At 37.9% G+C, this 24,174-nt stretch overlaps 1 protein-coding gene across 2 annotated transcripts in view; it reads right to left on the bottom strand.

Annotated features, from left to right (window-relative positions):
- Positions 1-24,174, bottom strand: part of atp6v1h (ATPase H+ transporting V1 subunit H) — a 74,944-nt gene that overhangs the window by 29,660 nt on the left and 21,110 nt on the right. The window contains exons 5-11 of one of the 2 annotated variants that reach the window (XM_056267549.1): positions 20,483-20,596; positions 17,972-18,076; positions 10,317-10,370; positions 9,159-9,256; positions 7,679-7,871; positions 364-542; positions 151-276 (exon numbers count right to left, since the gene is read on the bottom strand). In XM_056267549.1, coding sequence (XP_056123524.1) covers positions 151-276; positions 364-542; positions 7,679-7,871; positions 9,159-9,256; positions 10,317-10,370; positions 17,972-18,076; positions 20,483-20,596 — 869 coding nt within the window. The remainder of the gene's footprint in view (positions 1-150; positions 277-363; positions 543-7,678; positions 7,872-9,158; positions 9,257-10,316; positions 10,371-17,971; positions 18,077-20,482; positions 20,597-24,174) is intronic. The other variant, XM_056267550.1, reaches the window with a different exon arrangement.

The raw sequence follows: 24,174 nt of genomic DNA, 5'->3' as shown, positions 1-24,174 counted from the left end.
ATTGTCCTATCCTAACAAAAATATTTACCCATGTGACTGGTTTTGTGGTCCAGGTTACATTTTGAATGTGAAGAGCATCAATATCTACCGATGCATGTCATGCAACAACCCACTGGCCAGCCCTAGTCCAAAACAGCAGGTGCTTCTTACTTCAGCAGCTCGTAGTTCTTCTCGTTCAAGCGAACAGCGTTTTCCCTCCAGAACTTCTCCGACTTGTGGACTGGACTCCACTCCAGACGTCCAGACTTCAGCTCAGAGCTGTACTCATCAAAAGAACTGCAGGACGAAAAATGGAAAGCACTATCAACATGTGAGGAAAAAGAAACATGTTTAAAACATACTGAGAGAGTATGAGGGCTTTACCTGAGATCCTGAACGCTCTCTCCCAATTTTTCCAGGAGGAACTTGATGTCTTCAGTGATGTCCTCATCATCATATTTCTGCTGGTCCAGGTTCTCCAGCTGTTTGAGCACTTTGCACTGGATCATGGCGAGAGCGTATTCCTGGCGGGTCTCTTTTTCGGCTGACTTCTCCAACAGGTTCTACAGCAACGAACAACAATCAATCATGTTAATGCCGTTATTGTAGAAATTTAATTAAGTAGATAATTAAGTACTAAGAACACTGATTTTGTTCTAGAGATCTGAATAAATGGTGCTTAAATTATTTTCAATCATATTTAAATATTTAATTACAAATTCACCTTATTATGAGTGCAATATTCAAAATATTCATATTCAAAAATGACTACTTAAATTATAACAAGCATTTTATCAGATTTCATTTCAATGTGTATACTGTTACCATGGTTTGTAGTAACAAAGACGACATATTAAAAATCAAAGCAAAAGATGAACAAAGAATTTCAGACAAGCATTGGATGAATGGTTAAAGACCAAAGATCTGTCCTTGGCTTCTTCATGATTTAGTAAATTCAAGACTATTTCCCAGAAGGAGAAATACTGCACAGCATTGGAATAATAAATTATAATTTGAATTACAATTATAATTAGAGACTGTTGTAAAGTGAAAGTGAGGGTTTTCAATTTTAAATATGCACTCAGCAAGATTTTCCCTTTTTCTTGAAAGGTTCTTCTACTTTTAAAATGGTATACCAAGCTTTGTGCATCTACAATGCGCAGTGATGTTTTACCGGCACCCGTTTGACACGGCCCTTTTGAACAACTAAAAAAAGAACTTCAGCATTGAGCAATGTGACTTGAAGAGGAAATTAACTTGTCAAATTACAATAAGAGTGCTTTTATTTCTCAGAATTCATTACACTCTTAATGGATATGGTTCATTTAGCAGTGAATGCTAACATAAGCATTGACTTCCTTTTTGCTCCTAGCTGTACTAAAATTAGGTGTTGCTCTTTGAAAAATCACCTAAAAGCCTTGAAAACATGCCCTTTCTTCCATTACTAACATTCTTCTTTAGTTGTTATTTTAGATTCTACTGGTAGTCATCAAGTTAAATTGCTTAGATTAAATTGGGTGAAATATCAAATCAACTCACGCTGCCACTCTAAGAAAATATCATCAGTTAATGGACAAAAGGATTCGTAAGAAAACCCCCCCCCCAGGAAATTAATAAATTAATCATATTTTTCTTTCATGTCTGCTGGCTTAATAAAGTTGTGCTGCAGATTTTAGAAAGACTCAAGGTGGTTAATAAGTTTCTTTCCTCTCAAGCAACCAAAACGAGCTCTCAAACAAGTTACTGTAAAATATTGATTACTGATGAAACAGAACCATATGTAATTTTGAATGGACCTGAATCACTGTTACTGAGACACTTCAATTAGAAGCAAGTGGAGTAAAAAACAAGTAATTATTAGGCATCTCACTGCTTTCCAGCAGCGTTTAATCAGAATTGTGACATTATAATATAATAAGGCCAAAATTGAACAATTAAAGTCAGTGAACGCTCAGCTGTCCAGCATGAAGGATGTCATGCTGATACATGTATGAGAGACAACAAAGATTTAAAAGATAAGTAAGCAAGCTTGCAAAGGAAGAGTTCATATTAGGAAGCAGTGGCAGAATCTTAATAGAGCGATAACTGCAGCATTGAATAACAACAGTGATGCATATTAAAGACGTGATGAGCAGCGCTGGCGTTTTAATTTGCAGCAGCCTAACGTTTTGTTTCAATGCAGACTGCTGTAAGGCAGTTTGACTGGTCTTGATTTTGGCAGTCTTGCTGCAAACGTACATGGTTTATGCAGTTCGGACACATTTATCATCTTTGGCAAAGGTTTCATACCTATTCTGAGGGAAGACAAATTATAATAAAATGAACAAAAAATGCTTATGTTCAGTTTGAGTTATGTATTACAGCAAGTCAAATCCTTTATCAGATCCTATTCCAGATGCACCCATGACATGCACCCATTCTCTGCATAGACAGTAAAAGAAATGGACACATTGATTTCAACAGAGAAAATTGAAGCCTGTTAAAAGCTGATAGCCAGGCGTACTGCGCAGGCTCAAACTGAGCCTGTCCCGTGAGCAACCTGTATGTCTTCTAGTAGCTGTGCCGAGTGAAATCTGAATAATTCCCTTCCGAATCTCACAGAGATGGAGAGAGTGAGTATTAGCTGTCCATGAGCTAGCAGCAGGATCAACTTTATGACTCTCTATGGGCTTCTCCCTTGACTTAATCGGACTTTATGCCTCCACGTCCCCCCGATTGCCTGCGAGCTTCTCCTTCTGTCTATACGGTAATTTCTCTACTGTCGATTCGTTATGACGCAATCGTTAGCCTATTTGTACAAAAGCTGCTTCTACGGGGCCATAACGTAAGATACAAGGTAATGGTGCCTTTTATACATTGTCGTGTTTCTTTAGAAATAAATAATGGACAAATGGAGTCTTTGGACGCCTCAGATGTAAAGTTATTCGCTGTCAAAGTGACGCCAAAATGAATGGGAGTCAATGGTTTGCTAGTCTCGCGTAGCCAGACCTTCAGACTGACGGCTGAAGGTCTGGAATGGGCTATATGCACGCATAACTTCCACGTTTGATGCAAGGATGCTCGTGCGTTTCCGGTTGGGGAGATTTAAAGCGGAGGAAAACCGAGGAAAACGGTATTATGGCAGAGTCTTCAAAATTTACTGTCCTCTTTGAAACGAAACTTTAATACGTTTAGATGTAATTTTATATATAGTTATGTTTATTTAATATAATAAACACAGAAGCATTAGTTTCCCGGCGGACCGAAAATAAACGCGACACTTGCGCCCCCCGTTTAATGTTAGTGCAGGCCGTCGTTGCGTGTGCCGCGTTTTTAAAATATTTTTTTATCCCTTATGGGCTACCATAGATAGTCTCATGACAGCTTACAGTGGGTTTGTTGTCAATAGTTGTCATAGACAACCGCGAAGAACAAACATACTGTGCCTGGAAAAAATGAGCGCGTCACTTCAATTATGAGCGCGCTAGCCGCTCCATTTGCAATAACGAACTTGAGCGCGCAAAATATGTGAGCGCGATATGTGAACAGGCCCCTTGGCGAGCTACCACCAGTCAGGCCACGAGCTACTGGTAGCTCGCGAGCGACGTGTTGGAGACCCCTGCTCTAAAACAATGTGAGAATAATCATTTTGAACTTGTAATATGTGTCCAACAGGTTGATAAGAAGGTTTGCTTTGATTTGTGCAATGTCAGTAATTTGCCTGAGACACTATACACGTGTAAAAAGAATTCAATAAGACGGGCAGACATGACTGCAAATATTTGTATTTCAAAAGCAATAATTGTTTTTCTAAATATAATAAAAGGAAATGTGCCATCCAAAAAAACATTCAATGTGTTGTATAAAGAAAATAAAAAGGACATGAGCAAATATAAGTATCACCAAGATGTTGTGTATAAAGAAAAGACAAAGGAAGTTTGTAAAATGAACTTTAACTGTCAGAAGGACAGCTCATGAAGAACCAATCATGTACAGAAAGGAATGTTCAAATTCAGAGGAACAGTTCAGAAGAAACGTTAATAATAAAGATTGAGAAGATTGGATCAGTTGTGCTCTTTTTTTTGGAATACTTGAATACTATTTTTTGTGGAATACTTGATGCGACCCAGCCTGACCCAGACTCTACCTCCAGCGGCCCCCAGTTAAGTTGAGATTGAGACCCTTGGCTTAGATCATTACAAACTAATCATCAGATCAGTATAACCAATTAACAGTGAAGAAGACATGAGTCACACTGATTTGTACTAACTGCAAGGTATAAATATACATGTATCTTTCTCTTGGTTGTTGTGACCAGTGAGCTCCCAGCCGTGAATAAAACTTTATTCCTGCAAAGAGCAACTTGGGAGTCGGCAGGGACTTTTACTTGAGAGGCGACCACAGCAGGGACAGTGAACATCTAAGAAGGGAGGTGAGAGTGTATAGTTGCTAATTACAACAATATACCGTAGTATTATATTGTGTTATATTTTGGGACAGGAATTGGTGCTGTTGTAATATATAATATCGGCAATTATGATTTTTCTTAATTGTCCGTTATTAAGATGTCAGATTAGTAGGTTGTATTTGTATTGTATTATGAGAATTTCCACGAGCGAAAAGAGCGAAATTGACGCGTGAATGGATTCAAAGTGTTCAAGCGTATAACTAGACGCGCTATTCGCGTTTGGTGTGAACGCACGGTAAGGCAAATGGCAGTAAGTTAGCCTAACTTCCACATGATCAATATTTGGTTACTGATCACCATTTACAAAATCATTATAGATTACAGAATACCGTTCCGGAGTACTCAATTTGAGCGTTCCAAAACTAAGGCAAAGAAAGGTAACTCGTGTTACAGTGTTCTGCCTTGGTTTCTCCTGTGCTTTTGTAAGTTACTGTTAAGACAACCCATTATTTTCTCGATAAAAACAACGGAATTGACTCAAGATACTTATCTACATGATAAAGGAGGACTTGAGTGTCCCAAAAATATCAATAACTAATTTTCGACCAAAAATTAAGTTACTGCCTTTTGCCTTTGTAGGGCAGGATATATTTATATAAATAGAGAGAGAGAGATAAAGGAAATATACTTTATATACAGATTATAAACAGTCTAAAGAGAAGGAAATTACTACATTATGCTCATTTATATTGTATTCATCTGTTATATTTGTGTTCTCTTGAAGACTCAGACCAAGTGATTTACCAAATCATTCCTATATAATCACATTTCTATACTGAGAACAGAGACAGAGCTGTGCAGTTAATTACGTAACATCAATAAAGAATGCTGGCTATATAAGAATAGATGTAGAGAATGACAAATAGATAAAGAGATAGAGAGATCAGTGGACAGATAGACAAACAGATAAATTCTATGAAGGAAACATTTTCGTTCACTGTTCCTTGCTGGTGGAATGATCTACCCGCCTTCATCCGGAATGCAGAATCCTCGACAACACTCAAAAGACAGCTGAAAACTCATCTCTTCCATGAGTACTTAAAAAAATTCCCTATTCTAGCTTATGCTACTCTAAGCAATGTCTGAAACTTTGAATTTTTAGCACTTATTGTATTTGTTTGCCTCTTCACGATGAATCGCTTGCTGCATTTCCTCATTTCCAAGTCTGTTTGGATAAAAGCGTCTGCAAAATGAATAAATGATACAGTATGAATAGACTATAGAGAAAGAAATAACTATATTATGTTAATTTGTATTGTATTAATTAGTCATATGTGTTGTCTATTTCATTTAATTGCATCTGTTCTTTTGTGGAGAACTGGCAATGGTGATGTACCCACCATTCCTATTTAATCAAATCTACACTGAGAACAGAGAGACAGGGCTGTGCAGTTGATTACATAATATTGATAAAGAATGTTGGCTGTATAAGAATAAAAATGCTAAACTACAGGTCAATATCCTCAATCTTGAGTATTTAAAGTATTGCTTTAGACCTATATTTAACAGTGGTGAAGAGTGTACTAATGTGAAACATAATAATGGCAAATATGCAGAGGCAGATCCATTGATAGCTGCAAAATGGAAGCCATGTAATCATAGACAGGCACCGAGAGAGAATACCTGGTCAGGAAAACTTAATTAGCTCTTGAGCAGGTGAGATGAATGAAGTGCTGCACTCTAATTCAATACTGTCAGCGACATGGACAATGAATTCATTACAGAACTCTAATACCAACCGAGCCCAGCTTTCAGGGTTAATTTGAACATTAAATGTAGCCTGCACCAAGAAACGCCATGTGCGGGAAAATGAAATGCAGAATAAGAGTAACAAGCAGCCTGTTTTTGTGCCTCGGCTATGTATTAAACAAATATGCGCCGGCACAGGAAAAGTAATAAGCCCGATGGAAGATAAAATGCCTTAGGACTACATTTGGTCTAGCACTATATCCTAATTCAAATAATCAACATGAGGAGGAAGGGCAATGTAGAGGGACAAGTTTTTTTCCATTTCTAGTCTCTAAAAACCAATCACTGAATGGGCGATGACGCGAGAGTGTGGAAGAGATTAAAATGAGCGCTTTTGTCAATCTGCAACCTTAATAAGGTAATAATGGGGTTCTTAGTATATTCACCATGAAAGCTCTGGGTAAATTAAATCCATTCAGAATAAAAGAGTGAGTGATCCGCTAATGGACTTTGAAGAGGACACCTTCTGCTGAGCGATGCCCTGATCTGAAAAAAGTGAGAAAACAGACACACCCTTCCATCTGAAATGGATTCAGTACACCGCTTCGTTAACTATTTGTCACAAAAAAAAAAAAGATAAATATTTTTACATTAGACTTAATGAGCTTTCATTAAGCAGTTTTAGAGATACATTTATATGGTGCCTTTACTTATTTTCATTCAGCAGATGCTTTGCATTCTATTTCCACAGCGACAGTGCTTAGTAAATGATTGGGGTTAAGTGTCTTTCTCTTAAGTGTCTTTAAAATGAAATGTTGTGGCTCTGAGAAATGTCTTACGTTTTCTGAGAGGTCTCGGTTCAAATCTTGCTCTAATGGCCTTTTCCCCCTCCCCAAATAAACAGCATTGTTCACTAGCAGATATTTAGCGGGGTTGAAAAGTCTGAGATCACATTGAAAATCTGCAATTCATAATCAAATTTCAACCTGTAAATAAAGGATTTTGATCAATTTAGAAAGAAAGAAAGAAAGAAACATTAAAACTTAATCAAAAATATATTTTTGACCATTCAAATAAGCAAATGTGTGTATAATAAAACAAAATACTAAGAAAACAAAAAGAAATTGTTATTCTAATAATATCATTTATAAAAATTGTATAAATTAAATTTAGAAATATGCATAATAAATGCATTTTAGCTGGTGGCCTCAGATTTTTGGACAGTGGTATGTTTAGTTGCACATTATTTTGCAATTTCAATGTAATTGAGAGCAAACGAATGAGTGATGGAGTAGGAGTGCGTGTCTGAGAGGATTCAGTGTGAAATGTCCTATTAGTTTAATGCATCTGAGTCAGTCGCAGACTTTTTAGGGGGACTGAAATAAAAGCCCCATTAAATAGGGTCTACAATCACATAATGCTATTTTAAAAAAGCCACAAGGCTGATTTTAAAAAGGAAATTTGATTTCCCACTACTGCATTCAGTTGCATTCTCAAAGTCAGGAAAGGAGACTGGGTTCCTAACGAGTCCGGTTTAAAGCAGACGCTTTTCATGACACATACCCTGAAAGCAGCCAGGATTATGCGAGTGACTTTCTCTTTGACAGACTCTTGAAGGATGTCGGAGAGCGCCGGTACCACGTTGTAGCGCCGCAGCTGTTCACAGAGTTGAGGGCTGAATGCCAGGAGCCACACGCAGAAGATCATCTGATACTGCAGCTGGAAGCCACACTTATTGCTTAGCACTGCCGTGATGCTGAAAGATGCACAAACAGAACAGTCGAAGTTAGTAAACAGTGGGGCATCTCACCCCTAATGGTCTGCTGAGAGGATACTCTTCACAAAGTTAGCCCTGATGGTTTGATGGGGGGGGGGGGATGATAGACCACATTTTTGTGATGTATAATGAGACCATTACATGAAAGAAATTTTACTTGAGAGGCAAGAAAAAGAAAATTATCTTTAGAGAAGCCTCATTATCCTTTTTTTTACTCTATCTGTACACTAGCAAACAAAAGAACCTTCATGATCACAGGGCTAAAACCAGCTAGGACAATGAGAGATGCTTTCTTGTTCAACAAGATTTGTTCTTCATAAAAGCGGCACGAGTAGAGCACATAGTTAATTGTGTGCGGTAAGCATCAAAACAAATTTTTAAAAAAAGAAAGAAATTACAGGGTTTGCCCTTCTTTTGACCAATTAATTTACATAACTTTTCCTTGAACTTTCCAGTTGTTTGTTGATCAAAACTACTGGTTACAGATTTCACTCAAACGGAGCAATTCCTAGCCAATGAAATATTTAAATTAATATTTAATTAAATGATCAAATTTTAAATAAAAATGAAATGATAAAACATTAAATAAATACAATTAAATACATACTACCATTCAAAAGTTTGAGGCCAATACTTTTATTCTGCAATGAAGCAATAAATTGATTAAAAGTAACAGTAAAGATATTTATAAAGTTACAAAATATTTTTATTTTAAATAAATGCTGTTCTTTTGAAACGTTCTATTCATCAAAGAATCCTGAAAATATTATATAAAAAATAAAGCACAGCTGTTTTCAGCATGTATAATAATTATAAATGTTAATAACAAATGCAGCAAATCAGCATATTAGAATGATTACTGAAGGATCATGTGACACTGAAGACTGGAGTAATGATGCTACACATTCAGCTTAGCTATAACAGGAATAAATTACATTTTAAAATATATTATATTATTAAACGGGTATTTTAAATTGTAAAAATATTTCACAAATTATTGTTTTTACTGTATTTTTGATCGAAACCTTTCTGACTGCAAAATGGAAGTGCATTTTTTTTATAAAATAAAACATAATTATTTAATAAAATACTGTTAGAAATAGAATTAATTTCTATGGTTTCTCCAGGCCTAGAAATCACGATTATAAAATCCTCAAATACCTCTAGATAACCATAACCAGATTTCCATAACTATGGGAGCTTTCTCTACTATGTGCAATATAACAAAAAACAAGACCTACATATTAGTGTGAAAGTGAGTATTACCAGTTCACTCCGTCAGCCTCCACCCAGGCGAATCTGTATTCATTCACTCTCAGCATCAGCTGCAGGCAACCAGCGACGCACTGAACGTACTGGGAGCTCTGCGTGGGTCCGAAGGAAAAATACACATACATGACACACGCACAAATTAGCATGCACACAAACACAAAAGGACAACACAATCAGAACACAAAGAACAGAACAGTTCAGAGAAGCAGGGAAATGGATGCATGAAACAACAAGAAATAACTATTCAGGTACTAGCAAAGGAACACAGTGAAAATAGGCTGCTCAAGCAGCATTTACACAATTTTGCATTCACTTATGCACGTGCAGTACGAATCTGACTTTTAAAAAACGCCTTTTGGGTAACATGCTGGATCAAAGAGACAATCCCACAATGCAGCAGAGATAAAGCAGCAGCCTTGAAACCTGGACAGAGTGAGTGAATCATAGAAAGATGTTAGAGGAGATGTGGCTGAGAGGAGAGAAGAGACTCAGTCATTAACTGGGGGAGATGATGCTGCATATCAGCACCCAATGCATAAAAGCAGAGTGGTCCAGAGAATAGAAGAGACAGGGAGGCAGGTCATGTAGAATAGCAAAGTGGAGACATCTAAAGTGCCATGAGGGGAAATTGAATTAAAATGTGTGCCCGCTTGCATTGCGCCAGCAGATTTTGACTCTCGACACATGATGAAAAGAAAAAAAATATTTATTTTCAAATGAACTCTAAAAAGTACAAAAATAAATGAAAGAGGAAGATTGCTATAGTGCAAAACAAAAGCCTTCTGGTCCTTTCAAACTATCAATTCTAGTGGTTTCTCAGGAAAAAAAGAAGAAAAAATAAAGAAAAGCAGCTGAAATATTGGTATTATGACCAAAGCCACTGGCAAGAGAGGAAAGAATCTTTGTGAAAATTTTTTTTTTTTTTTTTTAAACCTTATTGATGGACAGACACAAAAGGTGTGTTACAGAAGTGCAGCTGTAGGAAAAAGTGAAAAGATTCACAGTGGATATGAATGGAGAAAAAAGCAGTGGACAAGAAACAGCATGTGCTGTTCTCGAAAAAGATAGGGGTGAAGATCCCAGCCTCTGAAAGGGGATGGAGGCTCGTTCACACAGCTGCACATCCGCCTCCTTCATCCATGACATACTCACTTCAGTGGGGGAGATGGTCCCTGTTCCAGGTTCAGCACCTGTACCATGTAGTTTCTAACAAAAAAAAAGATAGAAAAAAAATCTGTGATTTTGGGCCTCTTGTTGGAGAGCTTGAACTTGAGCGGTATGCTCGGACAATGATGGCAGGAATATAGATGTCTCCTGCGTGAGTGAAAAGGCTTGTTCGTGACAGGCAATCGTCTAAAATTCTGTGGGAGAGCGGACCTAAATTCATTTCGATCTCAGCAGCACTGCAAAATGAAATGCTTAAGCCTGTTACAAGAGCCAAGTCACAATTTGGGTGAAAAGACCTGCAACAGACATCTAAAATGAAAACCAAGACAGGACATAATTTATGATGTATATATAGCCATTTTCGGCTTAGAATAGACAACATCCCTGATTCATTGAAAATGTTTATTCACAGCTTTCGCAGCTTAGCTACAATAAACCAAATTTATGGAGTGCACTGTGAATGCTAATAAACATGAACTGCTTTGAGAGGTCTTCTATTTATGATTTTCCACATTCATTAATTCATAGGGCCCTCAGGCCAAAATATGACACCGCATGCAAAACGCGATGTCCTATTACCGTAAGGTAATTTGTAGGGGAACTTAATATGAAAGCTGGACTTTATCACATGATCTATAAGTAGATGCATTCACTAAAAGCCAACCAACATTCACTATATGAATGCAAAAAAACTTGTATGAATGATTGACTTTACAATTAATACCTTGAACAAAGTATCTGTAATGCCTTAATCAATAGTTAATTGATTTTAAAAGGCATTTCATTATATGATACTATTCATTCACTATTAATATATTTATTAAGAACATAAAAAAACTCATTTATACAGATTTCTTTTCAAATTCATACAAATCGTAACAGTCATATTTCATTCACTCTTTTCACTTTGGCATCAAATCAAGCCATCTAATGCAGAACGTTATGTCAAGGATATACACTCTGCTGAGGTGTTATCACTGTGCCGTTAACTTGAGCTCAAAAATGTATTTCAAAGCCATTTGATTGATTTTCTAATAAAGAACTTTACATTGTTACAAAAAGGCTCTATTTCAAATAAATGCTGTTCAGTTGACTTTTCTATTCATCAAAGAATCCTTAAAAAAATGTATCACGGTCTCCACATAAATATTAAGCAGCACAACTGTTTTTTTACCATTGATAATAATAAGAAATGTTTCTTGAGCAGCAAATCAGCATTTTAGATTGATTTCTGAAGGATCATGTGACACTGAAGAAATAGTGCTGAAAATTCAGCTTTCCCATCACAGGAATAAATTACATTTTAAAATATACTAAAGCAGAAAACAGTTATTTTAAATTGCTACAATATTTCACAAAATTACTGTATTTACTGTAGCTTTGATCAAATAAATGCAGTCTTGGTGAGCGATATATACTTTCAAATCATTAAAAGAAAAATTTAGTGCATCAGGCAGTGTATATCAGTAGTGGGGACACATTTGTTTAAATTTGTGTTTTCACTGGAAACCATAACCAGCCATTGAAATGAGATCAATTTTAGCTATGATGGTGGAAATAAAATCTGCCTTGGCAAGAAGAGGTGGGGACATATCCCACCCACCCCCACTGTAAATTATGACTACGAGTGAAATCGAGATTCTGACATGTTGATGCAGACTTCAAATCTTAAATGCAATCAAAACACTTGTCCTGTTACTGGTACTGCGTGTGAATGGAGGTTCATCTTAAAACATTTAATGTAAATGGATTCCAGTTCAGGCTTGTGAAACAACACAAAAACATGTTTGAAGGTTATCTAAAATAAAACAAGATTAAGAACATACTCAAATCCAAACAACAAACACATACTCTCACTGCTTACTAACTAGGTGCAACATTAAGTTTCCAATAAGAAGCAATTTTTCTGTCCACATAGAATACTCTCTAAACACACTAAACTGTTACGTGACACAATCACAGCCAATCAGAAGATATTTGATGTTTAATGTACAGTTGTGAGTTGTGACAAAACATCCTGCCAAACTGGTTAGGACAAAACTCAGATATACATGGAAATAGGGGTGGGTGATATGACCAAAATCTTATATCACTATTAGGAATGAGCGCAACGACTAATTTTATTAACGTTTAAATGTAAATTTAGCAACTGACAAGTCGATTAGTCTAACCCCCCCAGGAAACTGTCTGTATATGCGATCCATTTCAAATAGACTACTTAATCTATGAAGAGTCAAATCCCATACAGAATGCTGCTAAAAATAGGTCAGACACATGCTATGTTGCCTTGCATTATGATCATTGTATATACTGAAGCGTTCTCTTAAAGGAATGGTTCACCCAAAAATGAAAATTTTGGTCATCTTGTATTTGTATTTCCAAGTCGACTGGCAGCAGAAGTACCGTTTAATCAACTAGTCAAATAGTCTCGCGCAACCCTAATCTTGATATGGATCATTTTATTTCACGATAACGATATGAATCACGATATTACGGAAGCCCTGAACCGCAACGTAAAAAAAAACAACAACTAGCATTTCGAGATTAAAGTCGAAACATTTCGAGAATAAAGTCGAAACATTACGATAATACAGTCTTCCATAGAAGTGTGTGCATTCATAACAGTGCGCGCAATTAGGGCCCTATAATTTCCGCGATCACGGAAACGCGGAATCGGCAAATTAACGCGGAATCTAGTGTTAACGCGGAATTTCGCAGAATTTTACATATTTAGAATGAAATTCTGTTTTTGTGTGGGAGAAGAACGTATGTCTGGGGAAAATGCAGACCGAGGGAAGCAAATCTGGGCAACACAACCCCTCCTGTCATTTCAGCTCCCCCTCCCCCTTCAAAACAATGAAAGCATGGCGAAGCGGCTCTCCACGGCTCTGCTTTCGTCAGCGAAAAAGTTAAGAAACTCGACGCTAAGCCCTCAGTACCGAGCCGAGCAGTTCCCACGTGACTGTTATGTGTCAGGTGAACTCTTGTTTTTTAAGTTTTGTCAACATTCCGTTGACTGGAAGCACAAAAATACATGCACTGACCACCTGTTATCCAAAAGCCATGTGAAGAACAAGGAGAACTAAATATTATAACTATATTAACTAATATAATTTATTTTACTGGACAGTTTAAAGCTTATACAAAATCCAACAAAATAGTAATGGTTATAAGTTCTTGTACAGTGTTATGTTGCATCATGCAGTATTTGTCCAGAAAAGTACTGAGTAAATGTGATGTTTGTTACCTCAATAAATTTAAGGTCGTTCTATTTTATTTGTGTACATTTTAATCATTAACATTAATTTTTATGAATTAATGCTCACTCTTTTTATGAATAAAATAACAGTAATGATTTCCATTACACGAGAGTAGATGTTAAAACTTCATGCTGATTTGTACTCGGCTTTCGCCAAGATAAGCAACACTAAGACGTAGTTTTACAGTAAACTATGCTTCTCCATCCATTTACACTTCTTTCCATATGGTGGTGTGACTTCCCTTCTGTCCGGCGTTAACGGCTGCAGTGTACTTGTCGCGTCAGCACACGCGACGGCTGCAACTACAGTGTGGTCTCCCCAGTGGACCAGCACGACAACCGTCTGGATTGAGCCGAGTAGGGGACATCTCTAGGGTCTTCAAGTGGGCACCTTCCGTCCTCAGTGTTTCGTCGACTAGCCCACGACACCTCAAGAGGGCTCGACAGTGACCCTGGCGTTCCAGAGTCACCCCCCTCCGTCCCCCACTCAACTCAGCCCAGCTTACTGACCTCTACATCCCTCCTGCTGCTGAGACCTAACCACAATCTCACAATCTCTCCGCAACCCAATCATACGCGCCAACCCGTTTGACTAAGGCTGTCGAGCCCCACTGGTGCGTTAATATGCAGTTTCAGTGGCAACGGTTCCGTATGGCATACCACCTACCACCGAACGTAATGACTGTAAATACTATACAACCTATACAAATAAACCAACAGACTCAAGTTTTTCAAGAATTCTATGAAACCGTAGCGTGGCGGCCTGTACACAGCCAGCTAGAATCTTTCCGTCTCAACCACAGCCAGTTGCTGCTCCTTTCTGCTGCTTCAGATAAGTTCTTTACTGTGCGACGCAACTCTTGGCCGCTGAATCCGACGTCTCTGAGGAACCGGGTTGTAGAGTGTGCCACAAAACCTCGACAACCCACTTCCACTGGATAAACCTGGACTCTCCATCCTCGCTGTTCTGCTTCAGTGGCCAGATGAGCACACCGCAGTTTCTTCCTCTCATATGCCTCATCTACCGCATCCTCCCACGGCACTGTTAACTCTATCAGTTGAACAATGCGTGTTGATCCAGACCACAAAACAATATCTGGTCGTAGGTTAGTGGTGGCAATCTCAGGTGGAAAAAAAAGCCGTTGATCAAGATCAGCCAGCATCTTCCAGTCCCTAGCAGCTTCCAGTTGTCCTGGCCGAGAATTGGTGTTAACACCTTTTCTTGGTGGTTGCTCGCCTGGGCGGAGGAATCTTGTCTTCTGCGTGTAATGTTTTGCTAGAACAGGCGGCAACTTATTGGTCATACAACGCTTGCCTTCCAATGCTAAAGCCAAACATCACAGTACTTGATCATGGCGCCAAGTAAACCGACCTTGGCTAAGAGCCACCTTACATCCTGTCAAAATGTGCCTTAATGTGGCTGGTGATGAACACAAAGGACAAGAGGGATCCTCTCCTACCCAGAGGTTTAGGTTCTGCGGTGATGGGAGAACATCATATGTTGACCTAATAAGGAAACTGATCCTACTCTCTTCCATTGATCAAAGGTCTTGCCAGCCCATCTTGCGTTGTTCCACACTCTCCCATCTCATCCACTCTCCCTGCTTGGCCTGGGAAATGGCCTTTATACACCTCATCCTCTCCTCCTGCTTTCGCACCTCGTTGACTACCAGCTTCCTCCTTTGAACTGGGCCTGCCTTGTGCCATTTAGGAGGAGCTAAACTGAGCCCAAAACCCCCTCTTCCATGCTGTACCTGTCCCACGATATCCCCAATTTGAAGGTCAGCCTTTGCCTCTACTACAGCTTTCTTTGCTGACCACTTTCTACCAGTTTTTAACACAGGGGCTGCCTCCCTTACACATTTGCCTCCCTTACACTAAGGTCCTGACTCTCCTGCCAGAGACTGGCAGCTGCAATATTCCTTTACTATAAAGTCCCACTCTGCTGAGGCAGCGTGGAACTCCCAACCATTTCCTAATGTATGAACTTATTAACGCTTCCAGCTTATCCACTGTTGTCAAAGAAACCTTGTACACAGTCAGTGGCCACAGCAACCTCGGCAGTAGACCAAACTGAAAGCACCAGAGTTTTAGTTTGCCTGGTAGAGCACAGCTGTTTATGCTCTTCAACCCTTCCACTGCTTGTCGTCTAACTTCTCCCACTCGAACTGTGTCCTTTAGATCCCCATCGTACCATCTCCCAATGGATAAAAAAAAAAAAAAAAAAAAAAAAAAAAATAATTTTTTTAAATGAATTCCCAAAAATTACAACGAAAAAAAAAGAAGGAATTTGCAAAAATTAAAACGTAAAAAACGGAATTTGGGATTTTATAGGGCCCTACCGGTTGACAAATTTCTACCAGTTAATTATGTCTACCGGTATACCGCCCAGCCTTACATGGAAAAGAGCTTTAATCTCTTGATAATTTATAACGTCCCTCCTGGTACACTGACAGCCTTGGCTTGACACATATATCAAGCATATCTACACTAAAAAGGTATAGTGGGGCATAGAACAAAAAAAAGTGAACCGGGTCCGGCACATCGGAGTTGTTGTTTTTTTTAAAAGCAAAGAAGTTGGTACCACCACAAGGTCAATCCCTGTATTAGCACCACTACACCCTTGAGTGGATGTCTTAATCTGTATCTGTGGCTGGCCTGCTGCAGCAGAGCTCACAGCTCAACTCATTCTGAGTCAGAGGATCCAGGTTCAAATCGTGCTCTACGCACTTCTCGGTTCATTCTTCTTGTTGTGTCCTTTATATAAAAGCACTCTGCTGCAGTAGTGCCCTGGCACGGCTGTCTCAGCAGATCCCGACCCCCTACTGTGTACATGCAGGATACGAGGAGTGACACAGTACATACAAATTCACTCGTTCCTGTGCAAGTGCTGCTTGACAAATGGGTGTGCTCCAAAATTCTGAGATCATTAGTGAAAATGCTTTTATTTTGCAATCACTTTATTATATTATATACTGTAAATACACAATTAATAAAAAAGAAAAATATTATATAATTAAACATTTTCTGAATTTTCTTTAATCAGACTGACTGCCTATTTTCTTTACCAATTCTCCAATGATTTTTCCAGGCATGTTTTGACTTATAGATAAGTATTTTTTATATAAATGTAAAAAAAAAATATCCGTCAATGATTCAATGAATCATTCAGACAAATTGTGAACCTGTTAAAACAATTCAGTGAAAACAAATGACTCAATACATGCTCAAATGCTCACAAACTGGACATCACTACTGTTTGAAACTGCGTTAAAATTAAATCGCATGCAGTAATGCGTTAATTTTTGAATGATAATATTAGAATATTAATATATCATATAATAATACTAATAAGCCAAATATTCATGACTTTACCAGGCCAAGAAAGGACGATTTTAAAAGTCCTTGATATTTCCAGGTTTTACATTTAACCCAGTTTTAATAACAAATCTAGATATAGATATGTTCAATCCAATATTTCTTAATTTATTTGACGTTTTAGAAGTTTCTCTTTATTTTCAGGTATAAATTAGATTTTGAATCCCACATTTCCAATGCGGTCTCAGAATTTTGGCCTTTATACTACAGAAATATTTCATTTGTAAATGTTACTGATAAAATTAATAAACTAAACAACTGACACAAACAGCCTTCTTCCATACGAAGGCTTTCTTTTTAAAACCTAACAAAAAACTTAAAAGGAAAACAGCACATGGCCAGTGCTTTGACACATCAGAAATTCTTTTATGTCTCTGCTTGCCTTTCACACTCCAGTGAAAGGAAGATGATTGAAAACAAGAAAGCGATGGCATCTTTTGAAGTTTCATTGTATAGGAAAATTTACATCATAAGGCACAGAGGCAACACTGGTAATGCACAAAGATCCAGATACAGTAGGTTATGTTCAGTGACTGCCAGTAGAAGCAGATGTCTTAGATAAGGTCTTTTCAAAAAATAGAGTGCTGTCTGTGTAGCAAGAGCGTTCCTAATTTGAAAATAAGAACCTTTCAAAAAAATCATTGAAATATCTTCAAGTGTCATTTAAAAAAAAAAATCTTTAAATGAAAATTCTCTCATCATTTCCTCACCCTCATGTCATTCCAATCCTGTATACGTTTCGTTCTTCCATCGGACAAAAAAGGAGACATTAAGCAGAATGTCAGCTGCAAACTCCATTCACATTCACTGTATAAAAATTGACTGAGGGTCTCAGTCACTAACATTCTGTATACAATCTCCTTTTGTGTTCCAATGAAGATAGAAAGTTATACAGGTCTGGAATGACACGAGGGTGAGGAAATTATGACATGATTGTAAAATCTTAAATTGGTTGGAGAGAGAAGGTCTGCTGAATTTAGAATGGAATCTCTTTGTTTTCTACCTGAGAGCTGAGCTGGGTCTTAATCCAGTTGAAGTAGTAGTTCAGGTCACTGCCCTCCATCAGGTCACGTCCCCAGGCAGCCAGCTTGGCTATAATCCTCGCAGCCTGGGGGGTGAGAAGAGAAATGTCACATCAGTGCTTGGAAAAATGTATTTCTGTTAAACGTGGCTTTCATACAGATACTTGAACATAAGAATATTAAAAAATGCCTTATTGGGGCTGTGGAGTGGACTAGTTGTTAGCACACTTGTTTGGGCACAATGACAAATAGAGTTTGAATAGAGCTTATAACATTTCCCAATCCTGCTCTCATTCTCTCTCCCAATCTCATTTCCTGTCCTCTCTCTGCTCTTCTCTGCATTAAGGACAATTAACAGCTCGAATTGTGCTAAGTAATGGCGACTGTTGCTCTGTCTAGATCTGTCTGAAACATTCAACCTGAAATGAAACATCCCAAATTAACATTTTAGCCAAATGAATATGCAACTGCTGCAGAATATGCTCAAATTATTGGACAGATGAAGTGATTCACTAAGGGCTCTTTCGCTCCCTACATCTGTGTGTGCACTATGGTAATGAATGCATTCAGAGCCATTCTGATGTTTCCAGAAGACATGACATTTACTCTGCTTGCCATGCAAAAGGGGAACTTCAGAGTGTTTCATTAAGAGCTGAGGTGAGGATGGCAAGGGGAATCAATACCATCCTTACGCAGTTCAGCACCCTGCGACCGCCGTCTGCCTGAAGGGTAATTAAACTGTGACGACTTCATGCTGTTCTGCGTGTGAAGTATGTATCCTTAAAATGAGAGTATCCTGGGAAATCGTTTTGCTTTTGAGTGAATGTTCAAAACTAAGCATGGATATCTCTTTGATGAATTATTGATGGACCCATTCTACCTATGGGCTTTCAAACAATGGGTTTAAATGTAAGGCCCTGAATGTGGGTTCTGGATTGATGTTTTAAAGTTGCTTTTAAGAACAAATCACAATGATATTATGTAATAAGCAGAATACTTTGTGGCAGACCTTGGACAACACCTGGAATTGGTAATAACTGGTGATTTCCCTTATTGGTCGATCTGTTTAGTAAGTATAGAAAAAAGCGAGGAAAAGCTAACTTCAGTTCAGTAATTGCTTGGGGGGAAAAAATTCCAAGGGAAAAAGATTATGTGATATTGGTCCACATTCTACAGTGACTTTGTTATGCAAATGCAGCAGAACCATCAGTAAACACCACCTACACATTCCTGAAATTAATTGTGAAATTTAAGTTCTTGTGCTATTAGTATAAATTAATTTTCTTTTACAGAAGAAAATATGAGGTCGAACCAGGTCAAAGGAGCTTCTTAAAATACATTAAATTAATTTCACTGCAATGACAAATAATTTAATTAATGTTGCTGCTGTTTTTTTTTGTTTTTTTTTTACCATATTTGTAATAAAGCACTTTCTTCAGTAAAAAAAAGTTGACTCAATTATTTAATACTCTACCTAGAACAGCTGTTTAAAGTTTGGGGTATGAAAATGTGAAATATTGTTAAAATTTTAAAATAATTGTTGTTATTTTAATACACGCTGCCTGGCCAAAAAAAATCCAGTTTGGATTTAAATAGGCAACTGCTTAAGTGTCTATGATTGGATAATTATTGCAGTGATTATTTTGTTTCTATTTGTTTGGCAAAAGTTCTTCTAACCCTAATTGATGGAGTGTGTAGCTTTTCATTTCTTAAACAACAATGTAAGAAGACACATCATGGCCATATTCCAGGATGACAATGTCAAGATTCATTAGGCTCAAATTGTGAAAGAATGGTTGGGATGGAGCATGAAGAATCAGTTTCACACATGAAAAATAACATCACAACATTTATTTTCATCAAGAGTTGCATACATTTTTGGTCAAGATCTTGTATTGACAATGCAAGAGTCAAGCACTCTGTAAAGTCTACTTCAGCACATCCCAAAGATGAATTTAAGGTCTGGCCTCAGAGGTGCCAATTCATGTGTGAAACTGATTCTTCATGCTCCATCGCAACCATTCTTTCACAATTTGAGCCTGACGAATCTTGACATTGTCATCCTGGAATATGGCCATGATGTGTCTTCCAATATGGTTGTTTAAGAAATGAAAAGCTACACACTCCCATCAATTAGGTTTAGAATAACTGTTGCCAAACATATAACATGCTAGAAACATAATAATCACTGCAATTGATTAAACAGTTGTGCTGATTAATATTTTTGTGGAAACCATGATCTTTCTTTTTTCAGGATTCTTTGATGAATAGAAAGTTAAAAAGAACAGCATATATAAGAAATATGATTTTTATGTCAAATTGTAAATGTCTTTACTGTCATTTTTGATCAATTCAATGCATTCTTGCTGAATAAAACCATTTCTTTCAACAAGAACAAAAAGATGCTACTGACCTCAAACTTTTAAACAGTAGTCTATATTCTATATATATATATACTGTATTAATGTATTTATTGTCTGATAGCAACTTACCATGTGAACAGTAAAGAGGTCTTGACGGTTCAGCATTGGAAGGAAATATGACCAGGCTGTATTCTTAGTCTTCTTGGCATAATCAAAGAAGATATTCACCCTCTGATGATTTTCCTGCATGGTAGAGCAAAAGACCCATTATTGCAACAAATTAATTAGAAAAGGTGAGTGATTATAGAAAAATTATCCCAGACACATCTTCTAATATAGAAGTTGCCCAAATGGACATTAAAAAGGTAAGTGATGATGACACACCAGTGCATTTCATCAGTTGTGCTTTCCTGTATGAGTTTTTTTTTTAAACTTTTATATAAAATAAAAAAGATTAAAGAAAATATCGTAGTCAAATTATTTTAGGTAATTGATTATTTTCCATAGTGTACCTCCATTTCACTGGTACTACAGCATGAGCTAAGCATGGTAGCACTGTTGTGTCCTTGAAAAATCATGTAAAAGATACTTGACAAAACAGCACATGCAGGGTGAGACAGACTGTTCATTTCTTCCATTTCCCCAGACACATTTATAAAATGAATTGATATTTAAAATGGAAAGATTAGGCTGTTTATCATGGTCTTAAAATTATAACCACTTTGCATATGAATAGAAGATGTCATCATAGACGCATAGGCTGAATGAGTTGTGAGATGACGAGTCATTGTATAAATACAGAAACACTCAGTATAGACGCTGCAGTACACAGAATCGCAGGCTCCATATAAGCAACTGAAAGTGGGTTTTATGAAGGCCATCTATCAGCACAAACTTAACAGATAATATTGACAACATATACAGGGAATAAGCTAAGCTAAAGGAGGATTGGCTGAGTGACATTATTAATTCAAAATCAGCTTGAGGACTTGACATTTTTGCAAGACCAAGGCTGTGAAGAGACAAAAAGCAAATGTCTTAGAAATATTCATGCAACTGTCTGGATTTCTCATTTCAATACACTCAACATCTTTTAACTGAGATAATACAGGGTCAATTTATGTGTTATAAATGAACACTCCAAAGATTTTAAGCCCAGGACACACCAAATCGACGCCAAAGAACTAGCGCTGATGAAAGCCGACTGTGTTGTCGCCTCGAGTCGCCAGGCTGCATCGGGGGAAAAAGCGCAAGCGGCACGTCAGCTAGAATGCGCGTTCTGCACCTGCGTGTAAATGAGACAACTGTCTATTTCTGCAGATATATTCGTCATTCAAAAAGAGAAACCGACGCTGCAGGCTGCAGATACACAAACCATAAACAAAGCAGTGCGTGCTTACCGTTTTGAATATCAATCCTGCTAAACACTTTCTTTATTCCACTCCGCTCATGTTAATATTGATTGGCCCGACGCCGATTCAACATGTCGAATGAGCCGGAAAAAAGCCGACGAGGACCAATTTCAGCCGACGGTGCGGTGCGGAACACACTGAGAAAACTTAATCGGCCGACGCACAAAAACTTCCCGACGGCCGACCGTCGACTTGGTGTGTCCCGGGCTTTAAAGTCCCTCTGTAGTCAATCATTTTATCCCTTCAAGGGGTCATATAATGCCATTTTAATACAAGTTAATTTGATTCTTTACGGTCTAAATGAAAAGTTTGTAATACTGTATACTTTAATAAAAAATTATCATTAGTATTGTAAGAAAAGACTCATTTTACCTGGTCAAAAACAGCTCTGTTTTCAGCACGCCGTTTCAGTGCATACGCCTTTAAATGATAATGAGCTTCGTTCACTCTGCCCCTCTGTTCTGCGGGCGTTTTGACAATGCACGTGGAGTGTTTCCTTGACAACAGTTGAGGGTATATTTTGGTGATAGAATGGCAGCGGGAGTCCCTGAGGACACATCTGTGCAACCGTATCAGTTTGAACCGGAGTCGGACCCGGAACAAGATGACGGCCGCAAATAAGTTCGACAATTAAGGCTCGAACAGGACGTTTATGAATGGTTGGTTAACATAATGTCACTTTGATCTATCTTTAGCCCCTTTCACACAGAGATTCCGGAAAATACACGGGATTTGACCCGGTTCGTTTGATTTTGGTTCATTCACACTGCCAGTGATTTTCCGGAATCACACACAACCCGTAAAAATCCCGTAAAGACACGTGACATCGATGTGACATGTAATGTCTCAGAAGCGTGTATAGTTTGCTTATGAGCTGCGATTTCTCTCTGGAGAAACCACGCTTGTGCATTTTTTTCTCTGATTCGATCATAAACTAGCGCATTACGTACCGTTTCACTAGCCTGCTTTCACTTTACTTCAGCGTCATCATTACGACACGGCATTGGTTACGGCTTTTGTTCACAGAGCGCGCGTTCCGGGACTGATCCCGGCAATGTTACTAGGTCCCCAACCCGGCATCGATCCCGGCATCAATCCCGGGTCGTGTTTGCGTTCACACAGAAGGCGTTCTGTAGCCTGGGAAAACCCAGACAACTTCCGGCAAATTTAGATTTGCTCTGAAAGTTAGTCTGGCAAAGAGCTCATTCAAGCTCATTTCCAATCCGCCGAAATCGCGGCACCAATCAGAAACGTTGGGGCGGGCTTTACACGATGACGACAGCGCTGGGATTTTGAAACAGATTTTGTAGCCTACATTACAAAGATGGATGCCGCCGTCGAACATCACTCGTTCGAATCAGCTATCGCGTCTGTTTTAAGCGATTTGAACGTTTCCTTTTTGTTAACCCTCTGGGGTCTGAGGTGTTTTCGGGGTCCTTGAGATGTTTTGGCATGCTCTGACATTTGTGCTTTTTTCAGTTGCTTATAAACATATTAATGGCACAGGTGAAATTACACTCTATATAGCACACACAGGGCTACCATAATATGTGAGCAACATGTATGTACATGTTTGTATTTTTGAGAGAATATTGTTTATGCGTGGTTATTGAAAAAACTAAAAAATAAAGTTTATAATATAAGGCCACAAATAACATACTAAATATTTGTCCACAAGACTTTTGACTAGTGGATGTTGTCGCCTAGAGTTTTTGCTTCAAATTGATCTGAAAATCATTCTGCCTAATCATTCACATAAAACAATAGATTGTTTTAAATTGTGAAAAACATTTTTTTGTTTGCAAAGGCAATATGCGGATGGGCGGAACGGCCCAACCCCCTCATGAATAATTAGGCAGTTCTCACCTGAGCAGTCTGCATACTAATGAGCCTTTCATTCAGGGGTGTCACACAAGAAAGAATGCAAGGACAATATATATACACTACCGTTCAAAAGTTTGGGGTCAGTGAGAATTTTATTTTTATTTTTTGGAGGAAAGAAAACAATACTTTTATTTATCAAGGAATAATTAATTTGATCGAAAGTGACAGTAAAGACATTTATAATGTTACAAAAGTCTTTTGAACTTCCTATTCATCAAAGAATCCTAAAACAAACAAAAAAACTGTACAACTGACAGACCAACAACTGTTTCAACATTGATAATAATAATAAATGTTTCTTGAGCATCAAATCCTCATATTATACTGATTTGTGAAGGACCATTTGACACTGAAGACACTGACATTGGTGATGCTGAAAATTCAGCTTTGATCACAGGAATAAATGACACTTTACTATATATTCACACAGAAAACAGCTGATTTACACTGGAATAATATTTAATACTATAACTGATTTTTGTTGTATTTTTAATCAAATAAGCGCAGCCATGGTTAGCAGAAGAG

This window comes from Rhinichthys klamathensis, unplaced genomic scaffold (genome assembly GCF_029890125.1).
Source record: "Rhinichthys klamathensis goyatoka isolate OS25496 unplaced genomic scaffold, OSU_Roscu_1.1 h1tg000261l_1, whole genome shotgun sequence".
Taxonomy (NCBI): domain Eukaryota; kingdom Metazoa; phylum Chordata; class Actinopteri; order Cypriniformes; family Leuciscidae; genus Rhinichthys; species Rhinichthys klamathensis.
The sequence above is the reverse complement of the archived record's forward strand: the minus strand, read 5'-3'. Positions and strand labels throughout refer to the sequence as shown.